The sequence below is a fragment of the Arvicola amphibius genome, chromosome 2 (genome assembly GCF_903992535.2).
Source record: "Arvicola amphibius chromosome 2, mArvAmp1.2, whole genome shotgun sequence".
Classification (NCBI taxonomy): Eukaryota; Metazoa; Chordata; class Mammalia; order Rodentia; family Cricetidae; genus Arvicola; species Arvicola amphibius.
The window spans coordinates 64930076-64952433 of record NC_052048.2 but is presented as its reverse complement, the minus strand read 5'-3'; the positions used below and the strand labels follow the sequence as shown (position 1 = coordinate 64952433).

At 40.6% G+C, this 22358-nt stretch overlaps 1 protein-coding gene and 1 pseudogene across 2 annotated transcripts in view; both read left to right on the top strand.

Annotated features, from left to right (window-relative positions):
• The first annotated feature begins 539 nt into the window (after positions 1-539).
• LOC119807180 lies at positions 540-3097 on the top strand (annotated as a pseudogene).
• A 599-nt stretch (positions 3098-3696) lies between these two features.
• The window catches only part of LOC119808189 (meiosis 1 associated protein), an 82390-nt gene continuing 63728 nt past the window's right edge, over positions 3697-22358 (top strand). For both annotated transcript variants that reach the window (XM_038320587.1, XM_038320588.1), the window contains exons 1-2: positions 3697-3936; positions 10726-10911. In XM_038320587.1, coding sequence (XP_038176515.1) covers positions 3697-3936; positions 10726-10911 — 426 coding nt within the window. The remainder of the gene's footprint in view (positions 3937-10725; positions 10912-22358) is intronic.

The window sequence follows — 22358 nt, the reverse complement described above, 5'->3', positions numbered from 1 at the left end:
GATTTCTGGTTCCTAGAGTGCTTTCAAGCCAGAGTTAGTGAAATGATTCAGCGGATAAAAGCACTTGCTTCAAGTTCAGTCCCCAGAACGCACATAAAAGTAGAAAGAGAGCCAACTGCACAAAGTTAGTCCGCTGACCTCTGTATACATGTCATAGCGCAAATGTACCCTGTATATATACATCATCCATACTCGAACACAATAGTAATAATTCTATACAGTAGGGGATAAAACATCAAAAATTAAATGTTTATTTGTGACAGGATGTCGCTATGTATCCCAGGTTGACAGTGAACTCAGATCCTCCTGCCTCGACTTCTGAAGTACAGGCTTGTGTCACCATACCTACCTGTACTACCTTTTATTTAGTTGACTTGCTTTGTTGCCAGCTTCACTGTGGTATTAAATGGAGGTAATTGTAGTAAGCATTTCATCTCATGGAGAAAACTGTCATCTTCATCTCATGGAGAAAACTATGAAGAATAATTGTTGAACTGTGCAGATGCAGACAGCACTTCCTTTTCAGAGCAGCTGCCAAGATGGCTGAAGTAGAGCAGAAGAAGTGAACCTTCTACAAGTCCACCTACTGCGGTGTGGACCTGGACCAACCACTGCACTTATTCTATAAACAGCTGATGTAGTTGTACAGGCCCTATAGAGGCAGTGCCTGAACAGTGGCCTGCTGCAGAAACATCACTCTCAACTCAAGCACCAGAGAAGGAGGCATCACCCACGGCGAAACCCAAGGCGGTGAAGACCTACCTCAGAGACATGATCATTCTGCCAGAAGATAGTTGGCAGCATGGTGGGCGTTACAATGGCAAGACCTTCAATCAGGTGGAAATCAAACCAGAGACAATTGGTCACTACCTGGGCTAGTTCTTTATCACCTCCAAATCAGTGAAGCAGGGCAGGCTTGGTATCGGTGCCACTCACCACCCTCCTCCCCCTCCCCCCCTCCCCGCCTGCTTCATCCCCCCTCAAGTAGCTGTGGCCAATGAAAACTCACGTTTACTTCCTGGCAGGAGGAATGGTTGTGGTGCTGCAGAGATAGCTCAGTGGAAGAGAGCACTTCTGCTCTTCCAGAGGACCCAGGTTCAATTCCCAGCATCCACATGGACTGTTCACAACTGTCTGAATTCAGTTCCAGGAGATCTGGCACCCTCACACACACATACACGTAGACAAAACACCAATGCACATAAAATGAAAACAACCCTTTAAAAAAAAAAAAATGATTGTGAGACCAAAGATAGCTTAATCAGTAAACTGCTTGCCAAATTGGGATCCTCAGTACCCACATAAGAAGCCACACATGATTGCGTGCACTTGGAATCCCAGCACTGTGAAGGCAGAAAGGTATAGATTCTTGGGGTTCAATGGCCAACTTAATCAGCAAGCCCAAGGTCTCAATCTCAGTCCCTGTTACAAATAATAAGTTGGGTGACTCCTGAGGAATGACACCAGAGATCATCTTATGGCCTTCATACATGCACACACATGCACATTGCATGAACACACATGTGTACATATATGTGTACTCATGTGGCTGGGGATATGTCTTAGTGGTAGAAGACATCATAGTTGCTGTGTGGATGAGGCCCTAGGTTCAGTCTGCCTTCTAAAAATATAGAGTGGCGTTTGCTTTGGGGTTTTTGTTTTGGTGGTGGTTGTTTTTATTATGCAAGGTCTCACTCAGTATCAGAAGACTAACGCAAATCCCCAGCTTGTCCCAAACACATCAACCACCTGCCTCTCCTCATGGTTACAGATGCATGCTATAGGCCTATGCTAGACTTTTTTTGAGATGGAATCAATGTTAGATTAGTCTGGCCTAAAGCTCAAAAAATAGCCCAGCCAGGCCTCAACCTTCCTGCCCCACCCTCATACCCAGTAGGATTATAGGTATAAGCCACCATGACTTGCTGCTCTAAGTTTTTACTAACATATTTTAATCAGATTGTTCTATTCCAAGTTACTAAGGGACTTTGTTATGCATGAATACAGGATTTTATCAAAAAGTTTTTGCACATCTATAAATGATTATATAATTTTCCCATTTAATCTTCCAATGTAATAAATTATTATTATTATTATGGTGTTTTATTAAACTTAGGTTGAAACTGGAGGTTTCTCTTTCACCTGCCAGTTCCCAAATATCCACTCTGAGGCTTAATATTAATTACAGACTGGTTGGCTGATGGCTCAGGATTTTTGCTAACTAGCTTTTACATCTTAAATTAACCCATTTCTATTAGTTTATATTTTACCACAAGGCCCCTGTCTTGTTACCTCACATCTTGCTTCTCTGGTGGCTGCTGGTGCCTCCCTCAAATATGCCTTCTTTTTCCCTGTATCTGTTTGGATTTTCCACCTAACTACATTCTGCCCTGCCATAGGCCAAAATAGCTTTTTTATTAACCAACTATAATGAAATATATTCACAGCATACAGAGGGACATCCCACATCATTAGGTTCTCTGGTTTCTTTCTTTCAAGACTAGTTTTTCTTACTCTGTAACCCAAGTCAGCCTCAAACTAGAATGCTGAGGTTAGAGGTGTGTGTAAGCCATCATTCCTAACTAACATTATGCTTCTGAAATAAACCCAATTTGGTTATAATATGTTACTTTTATGTCATGTGTATAAGTGTTATGCCTGCATGTGTGTCTGTGCACCACTTGAGTGTGTCTGGTGCTTGAAAAGGCCTACAGAGGATGCAGATCCCCAGGGACTGGTGTGACACACAGTTATGCGCTATCATATAGGTGCTGGGAATGAACCTGGGTCCTCTGGATGAGCAACAAGTGCTCTTTACTGCTGAACCATCTCTCCAGTCCATGATGCGTTATTCTTTTTACATGTTCCTAGCTTTAATATTCTTGTCTTGTTTGGGACTTTTATATCTAAGTTCACAAATAAAAAGAATAACATTACTTTTCTCCTTTTTATTAACAAAAAATTGTTCTTTGACAATTTTATATATGTATATAATGCATTCTGGTTACTCTCCACCCTATCATCTTCTCTTATTTCCTTCCTCTTTCCCATGTTTACTAGTTTTTGTTTTGTTTTGTTTCCCACAGAGTTCAAGTAGGGTCATCTGTGTGATCCTGAGCTTAGCAGTTCATATATAACTGGTGGATTTGATCTTAGCCATTCTGACTGGTGTAAGATGGTATCTCAGAGTTGTTTTGATTTACATGTAGAAGAGTGAAAATAGATCCATATCTATTCTCATGCACAAATGGATTAAAGACTTCAATATAAATCTGACTACACTGAACCTGATAGAAGAGAAAGTGGGAAGTAGCCTTCAATGCATGGGAACAGGGGACCACTTCCTAAATATAACACCAGTAGCACAGACACTGAGAGCAACAATAAACAAATGGGACCTCCTGAAACTGAGAAGCTTCTGTAAAGCAAAGGATACAAATCAATAAGACAAAAAGGCAGCCTACTGAAAGACATTTGTTCAGCTAAGTTCATAGCAGCATTATTTGTAATAGCCAGAACCTGGAAACAACCTAGATGCCCCTCAACCGAAGAATGGATTTTTTTAAAAATGTGGTACATTTACACATTAGAGTAATCCAGTTTTATGAAAGCCAATTGTTTCTTTTTCTTTTCCTGTAGGTTTAGAAATATCAGTTATTCAAGTGGTGGCCACAGTCCCACACTGGTGTGGCTGCCATGAATCGAAGGAGAACTGGTAGCAGAGGGACAGCTCCTACCACGAAGATAAGTCACCAACCTCCACGACTGCTCATTGTGCATATCGCTGCACCCTCCTGGGCCGACATCTGCCCCAACCTCTGTGAGGCCTTACAGAACTTCTTCTCCATCGCCTGCAATTTGATGGGCCCCAGCCGCATGTCTCTGTTCAGCTTGTACACAGTACAAAACCAACATGAGTGTGTCCTCCCGTTTGTGGTAAGTCTATCTGTACTCATGGTACCCCGAAAGCAAATGAGATTTCCACAGCAGAGCCCGCAGTTTTTATCACTTACAGTGAAAACCACATTGGTCCCTCATTTCTAGTCAGCCCACAGGAACCAGTAGTCATCCTGGGGGGGAGGGGCAGGGGCAGCAAGAGGGAAGTCTCTGAGCTGGTAATTTGGGGGTTGAAAAAGGCTGCATACCATCCCTCTCCTCCAGGAGAGAGGAGAGATCTTAGCAGCTGCAGTTCCTTGAAATGTAAACAGCTAGATCCTTTTGCCCTCTTTGAAATGTAAACACTTAGAGAAGTTTCTAAATCTCTTCAGAGGTCTGCCTATTCAGTCACTCTCTTTCTCCAGAACTTGTCCTGGGGCGAAACTCAAGGCCCTAATTCTCTTTGCTCAGAAAATCCTAACTGCAAAACAGAAACTATTTTACCTGTGCTACACTAGGGTGAAACTTTAATTCCTTCAGGTAAAACACCACTTAAGGATTTAGAAGGAGTGACTGAGGCAGGGACCATTATCTTTACAAAGCTCCTGCACAATTAATTACTCTTCTCCTCAAAGAAAATTCAAGTGTTCCTGTTCTCTCAGGCAGGATTCAAAATCACAACATAATTCAAAATTACAAAAGCCTGCTTTGAGTCACTCTTACTGCTAATTCAGTGGACATATATTCTGTCGTTAAGGTAATCAAAGGAAGGAACTTCACAGACTTGTTACTGATTGTGTGTGTAAGACTGAACTAGAGTCCACTCGTTTTTTTAATTAATGTCTCATTCTCCTCATTCAAAGTGGGAATATAATATCTCTTTCGGTACTATAATGTATGAAAATAATACACATCTGTTTGGGTTTGCTTTCTACTGCTGTGATCAAACACCATGACCAGAAACAACTTGGAGGGGTCGATGCAAAAACTACAGCTCTTGTCTTATTTAAGAATAAGATAGTTTATGCTGAAGCCATTTTGAGTGACCACAGTCAGGGAACACAAATTCAAGTTATCCCAAATTCCATGTTCCAATGTGGAAGCAGTTTTAGGAAGTTTTATAGTACAAAAAAAATGTATAAATCAAGGCAAGTTTAAAATACATTGATGGATTTACCTGAATGCGGTTACAGCGAGGTGGGGGAAGCTTTACTGTAGGCCCAAGAGTTTATCTAATGATGTTCTTAGTGGTCTGCTAAGTTAATAGATACTAAAGGCTTTACTCTATTAGTGGACTAGAACTAGTCCACAATAAGGTTATTAGCCTTTGGACTTGCAACATTCCAATCTCTATGTGGTACTGAAATTCTAAGCAGTCAATCAGTCTCTGAAGACACAGCTTCTTCTCAGGAGTTCTTGTTCACAGAGAAAAAAGGTTTGTTGGACATACATGTTCAGATCACAGTCCATCCTGAAGGGAAGTCAGGGCAGGAACTAAAGGAGAAGCCATGGAGGAGTGCTGCTTTCTCACTCCTCCTCAAGGCTTGCCAGTCTGCTTTTTTATACAAGCCAGGACCAAGCTGCCTAGGAATGGCACCATCCGCAATGGGTCATGCCCTTCCATGTCAACTGTTAATCAGGAAAATGTCCTACAGACTTATCTACAGGCTAGTCTGACGGAGGCATTTTCTCAACTGAGCTTCCCTCTTCCAAGATTACCCCAGCTTCTGTCAAATTGACAAAAGAAAAAAAAAGAAAAAGGAGGTGGGAGGAAGGAAGGAAAAAAACACTAGCCAACACAATTGACCTCTTGCCAGCTTTATATTTTAGGCTTCTTGGGTTACAGCTTTGTAAAAATTTAATATACTTGGATTACTTTGATTATACTTTGGGTTTATAGAACCTGGGTATTGTGTCTCAAAATGAATCCTAAAAAAAAATGAAGGGAAAGGTTTGGGGTTATTTTTTGTGGGGGGTTGTTGTTATTAGTTTCTCAGACAGGGTTTCTCTGTATAACCACCATGACTGTCCTGGAACTCGCTCACATAGACCAGGCTGGTGTAGAACTCACAGAGATCCACCTACCTCAGTCTCCAAGGCCACCCAGTCAGGGAAAGGATTTTATATAAACTCTCAGAGTAATTAATCTAGTGAGTTTGTCTGTACATTGTTATTTCAGCTGGATTGGGATAGAAAATCATTAAAAATTAATTAAGGGGATGCTGGAGAGATGGCTCAGTGGTTAAGAGCACTGCCTGTTTGCTCTTCCAGAGGCCCTGAGTTCAATTCCCAGCAACCACATGGTGGCTCATAGTCATCTGTAATGAGATCTGGTGCCCTCTTCTGGCCTGCAGGCATACACGCAGACAGAATACTATACATAATAAATAATACATCTTTTAAAAAATTAAATAATTAATTAAGGAGTTCAACTGATACTTTCTACAAGTTGAGTAGAATTTGGTTCCTCAGATCATTAACTTTTTCTGCCAGATTATATGAAAATGTGGTGTCTTAACATAATAAACATTTATTGTTTCATGATTATTGTGAGTTGAAAATGCATAAGCATCTCAGGTAGGTGACTCAGGCATGGAGTTTCTCATGAGGTTGTTTTAAATATGGAAGCCATGATTGTAGTCATCTGAAAGCTTGACTAGAGCTGGAGGAGCAGGATATTCAGATGAAAATTAGAAGTTCATATTTCCTCACCACCTGGATCTCTACATAGAGTTATTTGCATGTTCTCATTCTATCTCTTCCGCAAGCAGGAGAGAGGGAGAGAGAAAGAGAGAGAGAGAGAGAGAGAGAGAGAGAGAGAGAGGGAGAGGGAGAGGGAGAGAGAGAGAGAGAGAGAGAGAGAGAGAAAGAGGTAGAGAGAGAGAGAGAGAAAGAGGTAGAGAGAGAGAGAGAGAGAGAGAGAGAGAGAGGATATGTTTTATATGTCCTGGCTACAAAAAGTTCACTTCTTCCACATTCCATTCATCTGAAACAAGTCATTGTTCCATCCAGGCAAAGCAACAAGGACCAGATGCACCCTCTTGCCTAATATAACCCAAAGGAAACGTGACAAGAGACTGCAGAGATAGTTCACAGTTAAGGAGCTTGCCTGCACATGCGTGAGACCTGAGTTCAAGGGCCTGTTTGGAGCATGAGCGCACACACAGTTAAAGCTGGCCCTGCTGGCTCAAGGATGAGGACCTGAGCTTGATCCCGAGCCCTGAGTAAAGAGCTGGGTGTGCTGTGTGCTTGTTACCCCAGCGCTGGGGAGGCAGAAACAGGAGGGTTCCTGGTGCTCTAGCACAGCCCAGTCAGCATGCCTCGGCTCCCAGGGAGACCCGGGCTCAACAGGATAAAAGGGAGATGGCTCCTGTAATGACAAATCTTGGTTGTCAACTTGGCACACCTGGAAAGAAACCTTAATTGCGGAATTGCCTCCCTCAGATTGGCATGTGGGAGCATTTTCTTGATTGCTAACTGATGTAGGAGGATCTAGCCTTCTGTGGGCAGCACCCCTATGGGTAGGAGGACTGCGTAAGCCAGTCAGGTAGCTGAGCAAGTCAGTAAGGACCTCTGGCCTCCACACACACGGGCGCATGCACACACACTTCTCAGGACACCGTACTCATCATATAGTACAATGAGGGGAACCTAGGGCTGTCACAATCTACTCCCTTAAGTTTCCAAGCCTCCACACAAAAGAGGAAACCAGGCAGGTGCCAGCTTATCCTCTTGGGTCTAGAAGTGGGCTCTGGGGCTTCAAAGAGACCTAGGTAGCTAGAGGAGAAAGAACTATATATGGGGAAGGAAAGAGAATTCCCGTTTTCCCTTTTAAAGGAAGTTCTTTAAGGAACTATATAAGTCAGTCAAGTTGCAGGCAAGAACAGATGGCATATCCAAGCTGAAAATTTTTCAGAGATACAGAAAGAGAATGTTTGCAGAAGTGAAGGCAGTTTAGGCAGAGTCAACAAAAGAATCGGGCCTCAGCCAGGCCACCCAAGACTAGAGAGAGCTGCCTTGTGGGATCTGGGACCTTTGTTAAAGAAAACACAGTGACTCTTGTTAAAGCTCCATAGATTTTATTCAGGACCACTGCAGTAGGTACGAGGACCTTGACAATGGAATTTGGCTGTGGAGGAGAGCCTGAGCTCACCTAAGTACAGCATTGGTAAGTGGGGCTCCCGCAGGTAAATCCCCAGCTAGTGCCTCCCATTGGACAGGCCTTTGTAGAAGCAGGAGTGTGAGGAAACACACAGAATTGGTCCCTAGAGATTGGCCTCCAAGAATACAAAAGCAGGGAGAGAAAAGTAGACAGTGATCAGGAAGGCAAACAAAACTTCCCGGTATCAAGTGCTGTGATAATTTTTCTTCGGGTGGTTTGTTTCCCTGCTACTCCCAGTATAGGTGGCCATTTTTAAGTCAATTGATCCCTTAATCCCTCCATTAGGAAAAGCAGGCAGTTTTATACTAGAAACCATGAAGTAGTCAGGTGTTTCACTAAGCTGGGAAACAGCTGATCTGCCAGGTGCCAAAGGAACCAACAGACCACAGGAAAGGGTTGAGGCTGATTGCCTCCTGAAAGGGAATAGCCAAGAGTGTACCCTGGGCAAAGTGCCTGCTCCCCCATTCCAATTGCTGTTGGTGGTGCTGGTGGTAAATGTTTATTTGATTCCTTTGTTTATTTAAATTGGTGTTACTCTGTCAACCCGCCTGGCCTGGGGATCACTATCTGGCTCTCAAGCTGGCTTCAAATTTGTGACAATTCCTCCAATTTATTCTACTGACTGCTAGGATTACAGGTGGGAGTAATCCACACCCAGTTTTTCCATTTTTCTCCGAAGGGTTGAGAGATGAATACATTGGCACAGATCGGGCTCACTGTTGAATGAACCCCAGACAAAACACTTTGGTGGTCTTATCAACCTGGGGTTAGAGAAAGCAAAAGCTAGAGAAAAGTGTATTCGTTTCCCTGTTTCTCTCAGAAAGAAGTCTTGGCAGAAGCCCTTGAGGAAAGTGTAGCCATAGGCCTCAGAGACCTAGGAATGCAGGTTTCAGGGCGAGGGAGACAAATCTCCCAAGAACAGCCTGTGTCAGGGCAGCCTGAGTCCTTGGGGAATTGGCTGCATGCCAGATCCAGGGTGGAAACTGCTGTTTCTCTTCCACCACTACCCCATGAAACCTGCCAGGTAGAGCCTTTTCATTGCCCATAGTAGACACACACACACACACACACACACACACAAACACACACACTTAGGACTCCCCACCGGTACTCAGGAAAGATGACAAGCCAAAATTTCCTCCCTGGAGAACAATAAACTCAATGCTAGTTAGAAACTCAAGAAAATCGCAGGAGCGATGCAACCACATGATGTCTACATCATGGATGGGCCAACAATCCAGTCTGCAGGAAAACAGGCCCTTGATTCCATTTTTACTGCACAATAAAGACAGCTGACATTTCCTGTCTGCAGGGACACCTCACAATTTAAATACAGAAAAATACTGAATGGGGGAACATATCCAGGACAGACCCAAGATTACCCCTCGCATTTAATTTTTTAGTATCATCAAATAATTCTGAACCTTTTATAAGGAATAATGACACAGAATTCATAATTAATATATTAGAATTCCTTTTATAGCCACTGTGACATGAATATAAATAATTCTAACCCAGGTGATTAGTTTCCCTCCCAAAGAAGGATTCCAGAAGAATGTCCTTATAGTGAAACTCTTCCTAATTCCTTTAAATTTTCCATTATAAAGAATTATTGAAATTTTGCATTGTCTACAATGAGGTATTAGGGTTCAGAATGCTCTGGTCTGCCTATAGTGCTTACTTCGTCATGCTTAGTAGCTGGCATTTGATCATGTCAAGCAGCAGGTGAGGGTAAGTTCTAAGAGAGACACCGTGGATGAGTGTACTGAGAGCAGCAGGAGAGGGAGGAGAAGGCAGGGAATTAATACTGCTAGAGAGACGATTTGTTTTTTGTTTTTTTTTTTTTGTTTTTTGTTTTTCGAGACAGGGTTTCCCTATAGTTTCTAGAGCCTGTCCTGGAGCTAGCTCTTGTAGACCAGGCTGGCCTCGAACTCAGAGATCCGCCTGCCTCTGCCTCCCGAGTGCTGGGATTAAAGGCGTGCGCCACCACCGCCCGGCTTAGAGAGACGATTTGAAGGAATCAGATAAACATGGAGTTCTGAAGATAGAAACCACAGCAGGCTCAACTCTTCCTAGTGTGGCAAGAAAAGCGGATATAGAAGGGAAAATAAAGTACACAGTGCAGTGATTTTTCTAAAAGCTATGAAACAAAGTGTTGGGGGTAGAGAGATGGCTCACAAGTTAAGAGCCTGCACTGCTTTTTCAGAGGACCCAAGTTCAATTGCCAGACTTCACTTCAGGGACTATAAAGCTCTTTTTGTTGTTTTGATTTTTCAAGACACGGTTTCTTTGTGTAGCCCTGGAACTCACTCTGTAGACCAGGCTGGCCTTGAACTCAGAAATCCACTAGCCTCTGCCTACCAAGTGCTGGGATTAGAGGGGTGTACCACTACTCTCTGGTTTAGGAGGAAAGCTCCTTACTGACTTGCTTGCTCAGTCTTATTTCTTACACAACTCAGAGCTACAAGTCCAGGGTTGTCACAGCCCACAGGAGGCTAGGCCCTCCTACATCAATCATTAATCAAGAAAATGCTACACAGACAAGCTAATAGTCCAATCTGAGGGAAGCAATTCCTCGATTGAGGTTTCTTCTTCCCAGGTAACTCAAGTCTGTGTTGATTTGACAGAAGCTAGCCAGCATACTGGGTTACTAAAGATTTGTGTCTTTGATTCCCTTTTCTCTGCAGCAAGTGAGAGGGAACTTCGTTAGGTTGCAGACCTGCATCTCAGAGCTGCGCATGCTGCAGGTAGAAGGTTGTTACAGACCCCATCATACCTTACTGCCACTGGCTGTAGAGGATGGGCTCCAGCAGTTCAAACAGTTCAGCAGATACATGGCCACCAGTGCTACTCAGCCCAGTACTTCCCTGGAGGTAAGTGATGCTGCCTTTATGGCACTAAGCCATTTTCCCATTCCATCTGTGTAGGTGTTTCATATTTATTATCCTTATGTTGTTCTGTTGCATAGACATTGAATGTAATTTCAAGGCTAAATGTTCAGCTACCTACAAGTAAAAGATTATTTCCCTTTCCCAATAACCCATAACGAATTCAGTCCTTTTTTTCTTTTCTCCTCAGTACTTTATCCTTTTTTCTGTGCATGTGCATATGCATGCACACACGCACGTGTGTGTGTGTGTGTGTGTGTGTGTGTGTGTTTGCGTGTTGTGTTATGTGTGTGTTGGATATTCAGACCTGGAGTTATATGCAGTTGTAAGTTGCCCACTCAAGCACTGGGAACTGTTTAGCATGAATAATAAAAACCCAGAGAAAGATATTGGGGTTCAACCTGAAAATCAGAAAAGCAAAGCAGCAGCCAAACCACTAGAGAGCTCTTACCTCTATGAAATCTTCAGACTAAAAGAGAGCAAGTTCCTGTCTCATCCTACCTTATATTCCTCTCTAGTACTGGGATTAAAGGCGTGCTCCACCACCACCCGGCCTCTATGTTTAACTAGTGTGGCTGCTGGGATTAAAGGTGTGTGTCATCACTGCCTGGCCTGTATGGCTGACTAGTGTGGCTCTTTTATGTTCTGTTCTTTAGGCAAGTTTTATTTATTAAAATACTACATTTCCCCCTTTTTTGTCTAAAATGATAAAGAAGGCTATAACTAATATAAGAAAAACTATATATAGTAAGTACAATAATTATATACAATATATACAGGCAAAAAATACATCAACAATGTCTAGTCCATTTGCACTTGACGAATTCAGGGAAAATACTCCATATCTATCCTATTGTGGTGAGCCCAAAGTCTTGTACCTAATTTACTTTCTATCATAACTTGCTTTCTGTGTCTGGTAAACAAGAAAAACTGTAACTGTAACTATATAGTCTTCAACTCCCTCAGAGACCCAAGAAGGAAATAATATTAACTGAGTAAGCAGGAAGTGCAAGTAAGAAAGTTCCAAAAACTGTGAGTAATGACAAAAACAGCTGTCTTCCTGGACAGTCACCAAAGTTCTTCTGCAAAGTTGGGGCATCCATCTTCGGCCTACAGGCCTAGCATATCAATAGACTTTTCTGTGAAGCAGGATATTGTGAAGGGCTCTTCCTCCTTGTCTTGACAGTGTTTGGTAGTCACTTTCTTTTGTGTCCTGCTTGTCCAATAAGGACAGCATACTGTCAGCAGTCAAGACAAGGGCACTTTCTTGCCCAATGGCTTACTTTTGCCACAGAGAAAGTAAACTCCTTGTGTAGTTCTTCAGTGCCCATTATCTTCTCTGAAGTGGATTGGTGCTGCCAGGAGCAGACATGTCTCATTATAAAAAAAAAAAAAACAACTAAAAAAACAACTGCGTTATTAAAACATCTTAAATGTCATATTCTGTAAATCTCTGAAGTGTTTGAAGACAACCTGTCTATCTAAAATGTATCTTTGTTTGACCTTGAAAACATACTTAATGTGACTACAAGTTCAATTATAATAGGTGATTAACTACTAACCTGCATTTCCTTATTATCCTAAACAGCTGGTAATAATAATTTTCAAGACTAGAAATTTACATTACATTGTTAAATGAGTTATATAGGTACAGTAGCTTGAACTAGAGTAGAAATGATGTACAGTATGTTCTAACAAAATAATATCAAATATTCAAAATTTGTGTATATATATATAAATTGTATAAAATCCAATCCACCATAAAACTAGTAGTTACTTTTTTTAAGGATTTATTTATTTATTTATTATGTATACAACATTCTGCCTCCATGTATGCCCACGTGCCAGAAGAGGGCACCACATCTCATTACAGATGGTTGTGAGCCACCATGTGGGTTGCTGGGAATTGAACTCAGGACCTCTGAAAGAGCAGTCAGTGCTCTTAACATCTGAGCCATCTCTCCAGCCCCTAGTAGTTACTTTTTTAAAAGTAAATTCAATAATCTACCTTTTTATCCTATCATATCTATATTCCCCCTGTTTTTCAAAACAAGGGCTCTGAATCTAATCTCCTTTGTTCAGATTTTCTCCTGGCCATAATCAATAACAACTGGTAACCAAACCCCCTAAGTAATGCTAAATATCCATAACCCATTAAACAACCAAAACCTACCACCCCACCTCTTGGGAATGTGGGCGTTGTATTTTTAAATTTACTTCCTGCTGTCTGGGGATGAAGGTATCTTTAGGGGATCCTGAACAGAAAAATTTGGGTTAACTGTCAAGTCCTGGGAGAGCTGGCTGTATCATTTGTTGTCCAGGCTCTGCATAATGGAAAAGTGCAGGGCCTGTCTCAAGTCCTGGCTAGAGCAGTCTGTGAGGCTGGACCATCTCAGCCAGCCACCTCGAAATTGTTCTGAGCAGTTTGTAGTTCAAAACCAATTTTTAAGTAGTGTTTTTCAGCTTAGTGGTGTTATCATAGTCCTGAATGAATTGTCATTGTGAGGCTCCATCCTCTTTGGAGACTACAGAAGTCGCTGTTAGACATGCTCATAGTTCACTGCAAAAGACTGATAGAAACTCAAACCTGAAACCATGTACAGGAAGGTAGATGAAACTTTTTTCTAGAATTAGTTACTACTCTATATGACCATTGATACCATGACAAAAAGTTTATATATATATATATATATATATATATATATATCTCCTTAAGAAAAGCTGTTAAAGAGTTGATATAAAACCAAAGAATTATGAGATTAGTGGCAATAAAATAGTCCTTAAATATTTGTTTTTCTTCTGTCACATCAGGTGACTCTTCTGACAGAGATTTTGGCTTTCATTTTAATAAGCATGCTTGGGTTTAGAGAAGAGCCACACTCCAACTCCAGAGCCAGCTTTAATCTTTATATGACTGGGACCACAGAAAGACCATTTGCATTATATGTCTGTAGAGAATAGAAGAAACAAACATTTAGGAAGATTTATGAAATTTTAACCTGTTGGAAATGTGATATACCAATAAGCCAATTACTCTTTTTCTTGAGACATTTTTTTCTGGATGATTTGTTCTTTTTCTTTGCTTGTCTCATTTGTCCAGTGGTCTTCAGATTCCTTTGCTGGATACCTCTCTTCTCCTGAAAAGACAAAAACAAAACCCTTCCCCAACCCTAATTCTGGTTGAGATTCTCTTTTGACAAGTTATATTTGATCAAATGAAAAGTCTTTGTTAGTTTTATAGGTTAGTTTAAATTAAAGAACCATGCTGTTAGATGAACTATCATCTTTTCCCATTAAGAGGTGTCTCTTGTTCAAATCGAATATTTATCAATTTTGATAGTGTCTATAACTTTTCTTCTCCTGTGGAAACAAAAGCAAAACCCCTTCCCCAATGTAATACATGTCCTGGTTTCCATTCTGAGATCAGTACATCTTTATTTATTTATTTATTTATTTATTTTTGGTTTTTCGAGACAGTGTTTCTCTGTAGCTTTGGAGCCTGTCCTAGAGCTAGCTTTAGTAGACCAGGCTGGCCTCGAACTCACAGAGATCCACCTGCCTCTGCCTCCCAAGTGCTGGGATTAAAGGCATGAGCCACTACCGCCCGGCAAGTACATCTTTAAAGTATATCAACTGATTTAATTCTGTAGTTTCTTTTCTACTGTCCAATGTCTCTCTGCAGCTGTTGTTCCTTTCTCATTAGCATTTAGAAAATTCAAAGTTAATAAAACATTATTCAGTCTATTCCTAGGGGTATTTATCATCCCTTTATTTATTTATTTAACATATCTTTTAGAATTCAATTTGATCTGTCTATAACTGTCTGTCCTGTAGGATTGTGTGGTATACCTGTAATATGCTTTATATTATAATAAGCAAAAAACCTTTCATTTTCTTATAGACATGTGCTAGAGCATTGTCTGTCTTTATTTGTACAGGTATACCCTTGATGGCCATAACTTGTAGCAAATGTGTAATTACCAAATCAGCCTTTTCCGACTCAAGGCAGTTGCCCATTAAAAAACTGAATAGGTATCAATGGTGTGATGTACATATTTTAGTTTTCCAAATTCTACAAAATGGAACACATCCACCTGCCAGATTTTACTCCTTTGAGTAACCTTTGGGTTACTTCCTCCAGGTAGTGGTGTTTGGTTTTATAAAGAACAAGTAGGACATTTCCTTATAATTTCCTTGGCTTGTTGCCATGTGATAGAAAAGTCTTTTTGTAAACCTTTGCTTTTGACATGATTTTTTTAAAGATTTATTTATTTATTATGTATAAAGAGGGTGCCAGATCTCATTATAGATGGTTGTGAGCCACCATGTGCTTGCTGGGAATTGAACTCAGGACATCTGGAAGAGCGGCCAGTGCTCTCAACCTCTGAGCCATCTTTCCAGCCCCCTGACATGTTTTTTTTTTAATGAAATTTGGAGGCCTTCAGGCATTTCCAATCAATAATTGATCGATTTCTACATTACCTTGTGCTAGAGGACCTGGCAGACCTGTATGGGATCAGATGTGTGTTATGTATATGGGAATGATTCCTAGTTCTGATTATATCTTGTAACTAAATAAATACTATAATCAATTCTATATCCTCTGATATAAATTCAGCAGTTTCAATGTGCAAAAAATCTTTTTGAATATTGTGAATCATTAACTATGTTGAGAGATTCTTTAAAATTCCTTTGTACCAGAAGAATAGCATCTAATTCTGATTTTGAACAGAATCATAAGGGCTTTAATCCACTTTACTTAAATTTTCTGATTTGAAATCTGCCTTTCCTAATTTATTTGCATCAGTATAGACTGTAGACGCTATACTTATTGGTGTGTCCCGTACAAAGTGAGGAAGAATCCAGTTAGTTCTCTTTATAAGTTGGATTCTCTTGCTTTTGGGATAGTTGTTGATAATCTCTCCCAAAACATTACTACAAGCTCTTTGCCAGGGTTTACTTTCTTCCCATAATTTTTTCAATTTTATCATCATTAAAAAGTACTATACTTTCTGCTGGGTCTATTCCCACTAATTGATGAGGTCTTAGTTTTCCTTTTTGAATTGACTCAGAGACCTTTTTCCACATAAGTTTTTAATTTTTTACTCAGTTTATGTGGTAAAAAAAATCCACTCTAAAATAATATCTACCCTCTGCATTAAAATTCCTGTAGGGAAATATTTGGAGGGTAATATGACCAGATGCAGTTGAGTTTCGGATTCACATGACCCACATGTGTCTTCTGTAATTTCTCTTCAATCAAAGTCAATTCTCTCTCAGCTTCATCTGATAAATCCCTGGGGCTATTCAAGTCCTTGTCACCATCTAAGTTTTTTTTTTTATTAATCAGGTCATCAGGACCTATCTCAGTAATTTGGGAAATGTCTCCTAGCAATCTTTGGAAGTCATTAAGAGTCTTCAATAGATCTCTCCTAATTTGCACCTTTTGGGGTCTAGTTTTTATAAACCTATTTTATAACCTAAGTAATTAATAGAATCTCTTTATAGTTTTTCAGAAGCAATTTGTAATCCCCACCAAGGCAAAATTTTCTTTACTTTTCAAACATTCTTTCTAAAGTATCTACATTTGAATCAGATAGCAAAATGTTGTCCATGTAATGGTAAACTATAGATTCAGGAAATTGCTTATGTATCATTTCCAATGGCTGAATTACAAAATACTGACACACAGTAAGGCTATTTAACATCCCCTGTGGGAAAATCTTCTGTTGATGGAGACTGCTAGTTCATTTCCCGACCACCCTGACTCAAAATAATCACACAGAAACTATATTATTTAAATCACTGCTTGGCCAATCACTTAAGCATATTGCTAGCTAGCTTTTATGTCTTAAATTAACCCATTTCTGTTATTTTATGTTTCACTATGAGGCTTGTGGCCTACCAGCAAGGTTCCAGCTAGTGGCTCACATCTTTTTCTCTGGCAGCTCCATGGCTTCTCCCTGACTTCACCTACTCTCTCTATATATCTTTTCCAGCCTGGCTATATTTTGTTAAGCCATTGGCCAAAAGCAGCTTCTTTATTTGTTAACCAATAAAAGCAATACATATATAGAAGGACTTCCCACACTATTTTTCATTTTCTGTTTAGACAAAAAGGAAGGTTTTAACTTTAACATAGTAATAGTACATAAAAGAAGACAGGTATCAAGCAAGAATTACAGCTGCAATAGTTATATCTACTTTATCTTTTATCATACCTAAGGAAATTATAACTATCTATTCTTCAACTCCATCAAAGACTCCAGGAGCATATAATATTACCTAAGTTAAAGGAAGTTCATTGTAAGGAACTTCCAAAACCCTAGAATTGACAGAGACATCTTGTTGCCTGGACAGGCACCCAAAGTTCTTCTGTATCATTGGAGCATTCATCTTCATCCTACAGGCCCACAGTATCTGGCAGACTTTTCCATGAAGCAGGAAATTTGAAGATCTGTTCTACCTTGTAATGGCAAAGTTTATCAGTTGCTTTCTTCTGTGTCTTGCAAAATGTCTGGCAGACTCTTTCATGAAACAGGAACCCTGAAGGATGGTCTCACCTTTAGGAAGTTCAGCAGTCATTTTTCTGTGTTTCGTGCATGTCCAATTCATACAGCATAAATAACACCAAGCAGTCCAGGCAAGAGCAATTTCTTGTCCAAATGGCTAACAAACTCCGTGAGAAGCCTCTTCAATGCAAATGTTTTTTATCAAATTTTTAAATTTTTTATTTTTATTCTTTACATACACCACTTCCCAACCACATTTATCTCTACCTTCACTCCTCCAAGTGCCCCTCTACCAACTAAATCCTCTCCTCCATTCCCCGAAAAAAAGAAAGAAAGAAAAGGAAAGGGAAGGGAAGGGAAGGGAGGGGAGGGGAGGGGAGGGGAGGGGAGGGAAGGGAAGGGAAGGGAAGGGAAGGGAAGGAAAGGAAAGGAAAGGAAAGGAAAGGAAAGGAAAGGAAAGGAAAGAGCAGGCTTCCCAGGGATATCAACTAAACATGGCATAACCAATTACAATAAGACTAGGCACAAACCCTCATATCAAGGCTGGAGGAGGCAACCCTGTGGGAGAAAAAAAGGGTCCCAAATGCAGGCAAAAGGAATAGAGCTACCTACTACTCATTCTGTTAGGGATCCCACAAGAACAGCAAGCTACACACCATAATGGATATTCAGAGGACCTAGCTCAGACCCACACAGGCTGCTTGATTGTCTCTTCAGTGTCTGTGAGCCCCTATGAGCCCTGTTTACTTGATTCTGTGTGTCGTTTCCTTGTGGTGTTCTTGACCCCTCTGATTCCTACAGTCCTTCCTCCCCTCTCTTCTTCAGGCTGCCCCTGGATTTACCTGGTATTTAGCTGTGGGTCTCTGCATCTTCCCCTATCAGCTGCCAGAGGAAGCCTCTCTGATGACAATTGGGCCAGGCACTAATATATGAATACAGCAGAATATCCTTAGGAATCATTTTACTGACTTTTCTTTTGCCGGTTGTATTTGGTTCTACCTTGGGTCTCTGAGCCATCCTGCTTCTGGTTCCTGCTGTCCAAGCAGTGTTAGGTGTAGGATTCTCATGGCATGGGCCTCAAGTTGGACCAGTCATTGGTTGGCCACTCCTGTAAGTTCTGCACCACCATTACCCCAGCACATCTTGCAGGCAGGACGTAATGTATGCTGAAGGTTTTGTAGCTGGGTTATGTCCCAGTCCCACTGCGGGGAGCCTTGTCTGATTATAGAAGATGGCCAGTTCAGGCTCCGGATCCCCATTACTAGGAGACTTTGCTGTGTCCCTCTTGTAGATTATGGGGGGGGGGGGGTTTCCACTGTACTGGTTTTCTACATCACCTCCCCGATGCCTCCCAATTCTAGTCATCTCTCTCAAAACTCTCTCCCTCCATCTTCTCCCATCCTGAACCCTATTGTTCGCATCCCTACTTGCCCCCAGTTCCCCTGCAAAATCTATTCTATTTCCACTTCCAAGAAGATTTATGCCCCCACCCGCATGAGCCCTCTTTGTTACTTAGCCTTTCTGGGTCTGTGGATTGTATCATTATTCTTTACTGAACAACTAATGTCCACTTATAAGTGAGTAAGTACCATGCTTGTCTTCTGGGTTACCTCATTCAGGATGATTTTTTTTTTCTAGTTCCATCCATTTGCTTGAAAATTTTATTGTTTTCAACAGCCGAGTAATATTTCATTGTTCAATGTACCACATTTTCTGTATCCATTCTTCAGTTGAGGGAAATCTAGGTTGTTTCCAGTTCCTGGCTATTATGAATAAAGCAGCTATAAACATAGTTGAGCAGGTATCCTTGTGGTAGGATGGGGGATGGTTCTTTGGGTATGCCCAAGAGTAGCATGGCTGGGCCTTGAGGTAGATTGATTCCCAATTTTCTGAGAAATATTGATCTTTGATAAAATTTTGACTCAAATTGACTAAATTTTTCTCAGGATTAGCAAATATCAAAATTGATGCTAATCTGGCTCCAGGCTGAGACAATCTTAAAATAATCTTAAATAAGTTGTGGGTGGATATTCTATGTACATTTGTGAGTGGAGGCTGAAATAGTCTCAGTTTTGGTGACCTCTGGCTGCAAACAGATGACTTGAAAAATAGTAGTGTGGAACTTCCCGTTTCCGGTTCACATGTGAAGAAGTTGGAAGTTGTCATTTTGTCCTAATAATTTTTAAAATGCTCTGCTTCCAAAAAAAAAAAAAAAAACCCAGAAACCCGGTTTATGTAATAAGAATGTGCAATAAACCAAGCTTGGGAAATTCAGTCTTCCAGTACACATGAAACACTAGTGGGCGGAAACTACCCCAAATTCTAGTCCATGCGGAGCCCCGGAACCAAAAAACTGAGGAAATCCTGACACCTACTGGCCACTCAGCAACACTCACCCCAGAAGGTGGTTTGCTCTCCACTGTCCACTAGGACACATAGAGATCTGGCTTTACAGGCTTGAAATTGGTCTTTAATAAAATTTTGACTCAAATTTTGACTCAAATAAATTTTCTTGGGATTAGCAAATATCAAGGAGCCTTAGCCCACACATTGCATGTCAGTTTGCTACAGGAGACGTCACAAGGAAAGGAGGAATTCAAAACGCATCCTCTCAAGGAAGAAGTCCTGACTAATGTTATATAATATATTATATAGATTGCATGTTACATATGTATGGGGCATTGAACTTGGAGTAATAAATCAAAGAAGGCACAAACTCCTAACTCCTAAATGAAATCATGAAGCATACAAATAAGCAATATACCACAAAGACAGTCTACAGCAATGCTTATTATTGTAGCATTATTCATAATAGCTAAGCTATAGAGTCAGTCTGATGTCTCTCTTTAGAGGAATGAATGGAAATGTGGTTTATGTACACAATGGAATTTTGTTCAATGAGAAGGAAGAATGAATTGCATCATTTGCAGAAAAATGGATGTAACAAGAAGATATCAAATTAAGTGAATTAAGTCAGACCCAGAAGGACAAAAGTCACATTTTCTCATTTGTGAATCCCAGGTTTTATACAGACAGATAAAAATCATATGTATATATGACATAAAGTCATAAGGTAGATGCAAACCGTCTAGTGGAATGAAGAGAACTAGCAGTGAGGGAAAGGAGTGAGAGCACAAGGGTTCTATTCAACGCCTCCAAAACCATTCAAGAGAAGAAGAGGGGAGAATAAAATAGTTAGATTAAAAGAGTTCGCCAAACTATAATTTGTGAGAAATTATCCTGTGGGGGGAAAAGATAAGGAAAATAATACAGGTTATAAATGTGTATCTATACCTGAAAAGTGAAACGTATCAAAGAAGAAATATGAAGATAAATGAAGGCATTTCTCTTAGTCTTAACTCATGAAACCGATAACATTTCGTTCAAAATCACAGCAACAGCATGGTGGTCGTGCCTACACACTTTTGTTTATAAATAAGTGAGAAGAGTGGCAGCAGTGGTATAAAAGAGGGGTGGAAAATTAAGATAGTTATTGCATATTTGAGAGTCGTGGCCTCTGCTGGCCTCACACTTGCTGTGTAGCTGAGGGTGGTCTTGAACTTCTGATTCACCATGCCTGGCTCAAAATTATTTCTGTAGCATGCTTATACTACCTGTAACATAGTAGTGTTATTTGAGAGTGGACCTGGATTAGTCATGAATATATGTTACAAGCTCTTGGATGACTACTTTGTAAAGTTTTAAAAAATACAGCCAATGTGCTAAAAATTGGAAAGAAAATAAAATCATAGGAGCTGCTTAACTAAAATCATTAGAAGCATGGTGGTGTGGCTCAAGGCAGGGCATTTTCCAAGCATGTAAAAAGGCCAGGTTCTATCCCTGAAGGGCAAAAAAGGAAAGAGAAAGGAAGGGAGGAAGGGGGGTGAAACAGGAAAAAAGGCACGTGTGACAGACATACAATGGTGACAGTGTAGATCAGTGCCACAGCGTCACTAGCTACTTAATGTCAGTGACCTAGGAGCCCCAGGTAGAAAGTAGAGTGATGTAGGAGTGTTTCTATCTATCTGCTGTTTCATTGGTTAATTAATAAAGAAACTGCTTGGCCTGATAGGTTAGAACAAGGTGGGTAGAGTAGACAGAACAGGATGCTGGGAGTGAGGCAGAGGCCTCGGGCAATTGCCCTGCCTCCTCTCTGAGACAGTCGCCATGAAGCCAGCCACCAGGTCAGACATGCTGAATCTTTCCCAGTAAGACACCACTTCATGGTGCTACACAGATTATTAGAAATTGGTTAATCAAGATGTGAGAATTAGACAATAAGAGACTGGAACTAATGGGCCAGGCAGTGTTTAAATGAATACAGTTGTGTGTTGTTATTTCGGGGCATAAGCTAGCCGGGCGGCGGGAAGCGGCCCGCAGCTCCTCACTACAGTAGAGAGAGTCAAAATGGATCAAAAGAAAGACTTGATTATATTTCGTCTACAAGAAACCTGCACTAGAATTTTCTCAGCCACTAAAAGCCCTTGCTTCTCAAGGAAGCAAGGAGGGGAATGGGAGAAGGGGAGGAAGTGTAAATTTTTGAATGGAAAAAAAAAGAATTTTTCTAAAAAAAAAAAAGAAAAAGAAAGAAAATCTGAACTGGACCCTTGAAACCCGCAGTAGAAAGAACAACTGAAAATTGTCCTCTCACTTCCATACTTACACCATGACACATGTGCACTCACACACACACACACACACACACACGCACAAATAATAAATAAAATTAATAATTTGTTTTATAAGAAGCCCACATTAAATAGAAATATATAGAGAGCTTAAAATCAAGTGTGTAGAGAAAAACATACACCAGTCAAAGCAAGAGGAACTGTATTAATTTCAGGCAAAGAAACATCAAAGTACACAAAGTTATCAGGGGTAAAAATATATATATACAATGGTAAACAGTTATTCCAAATG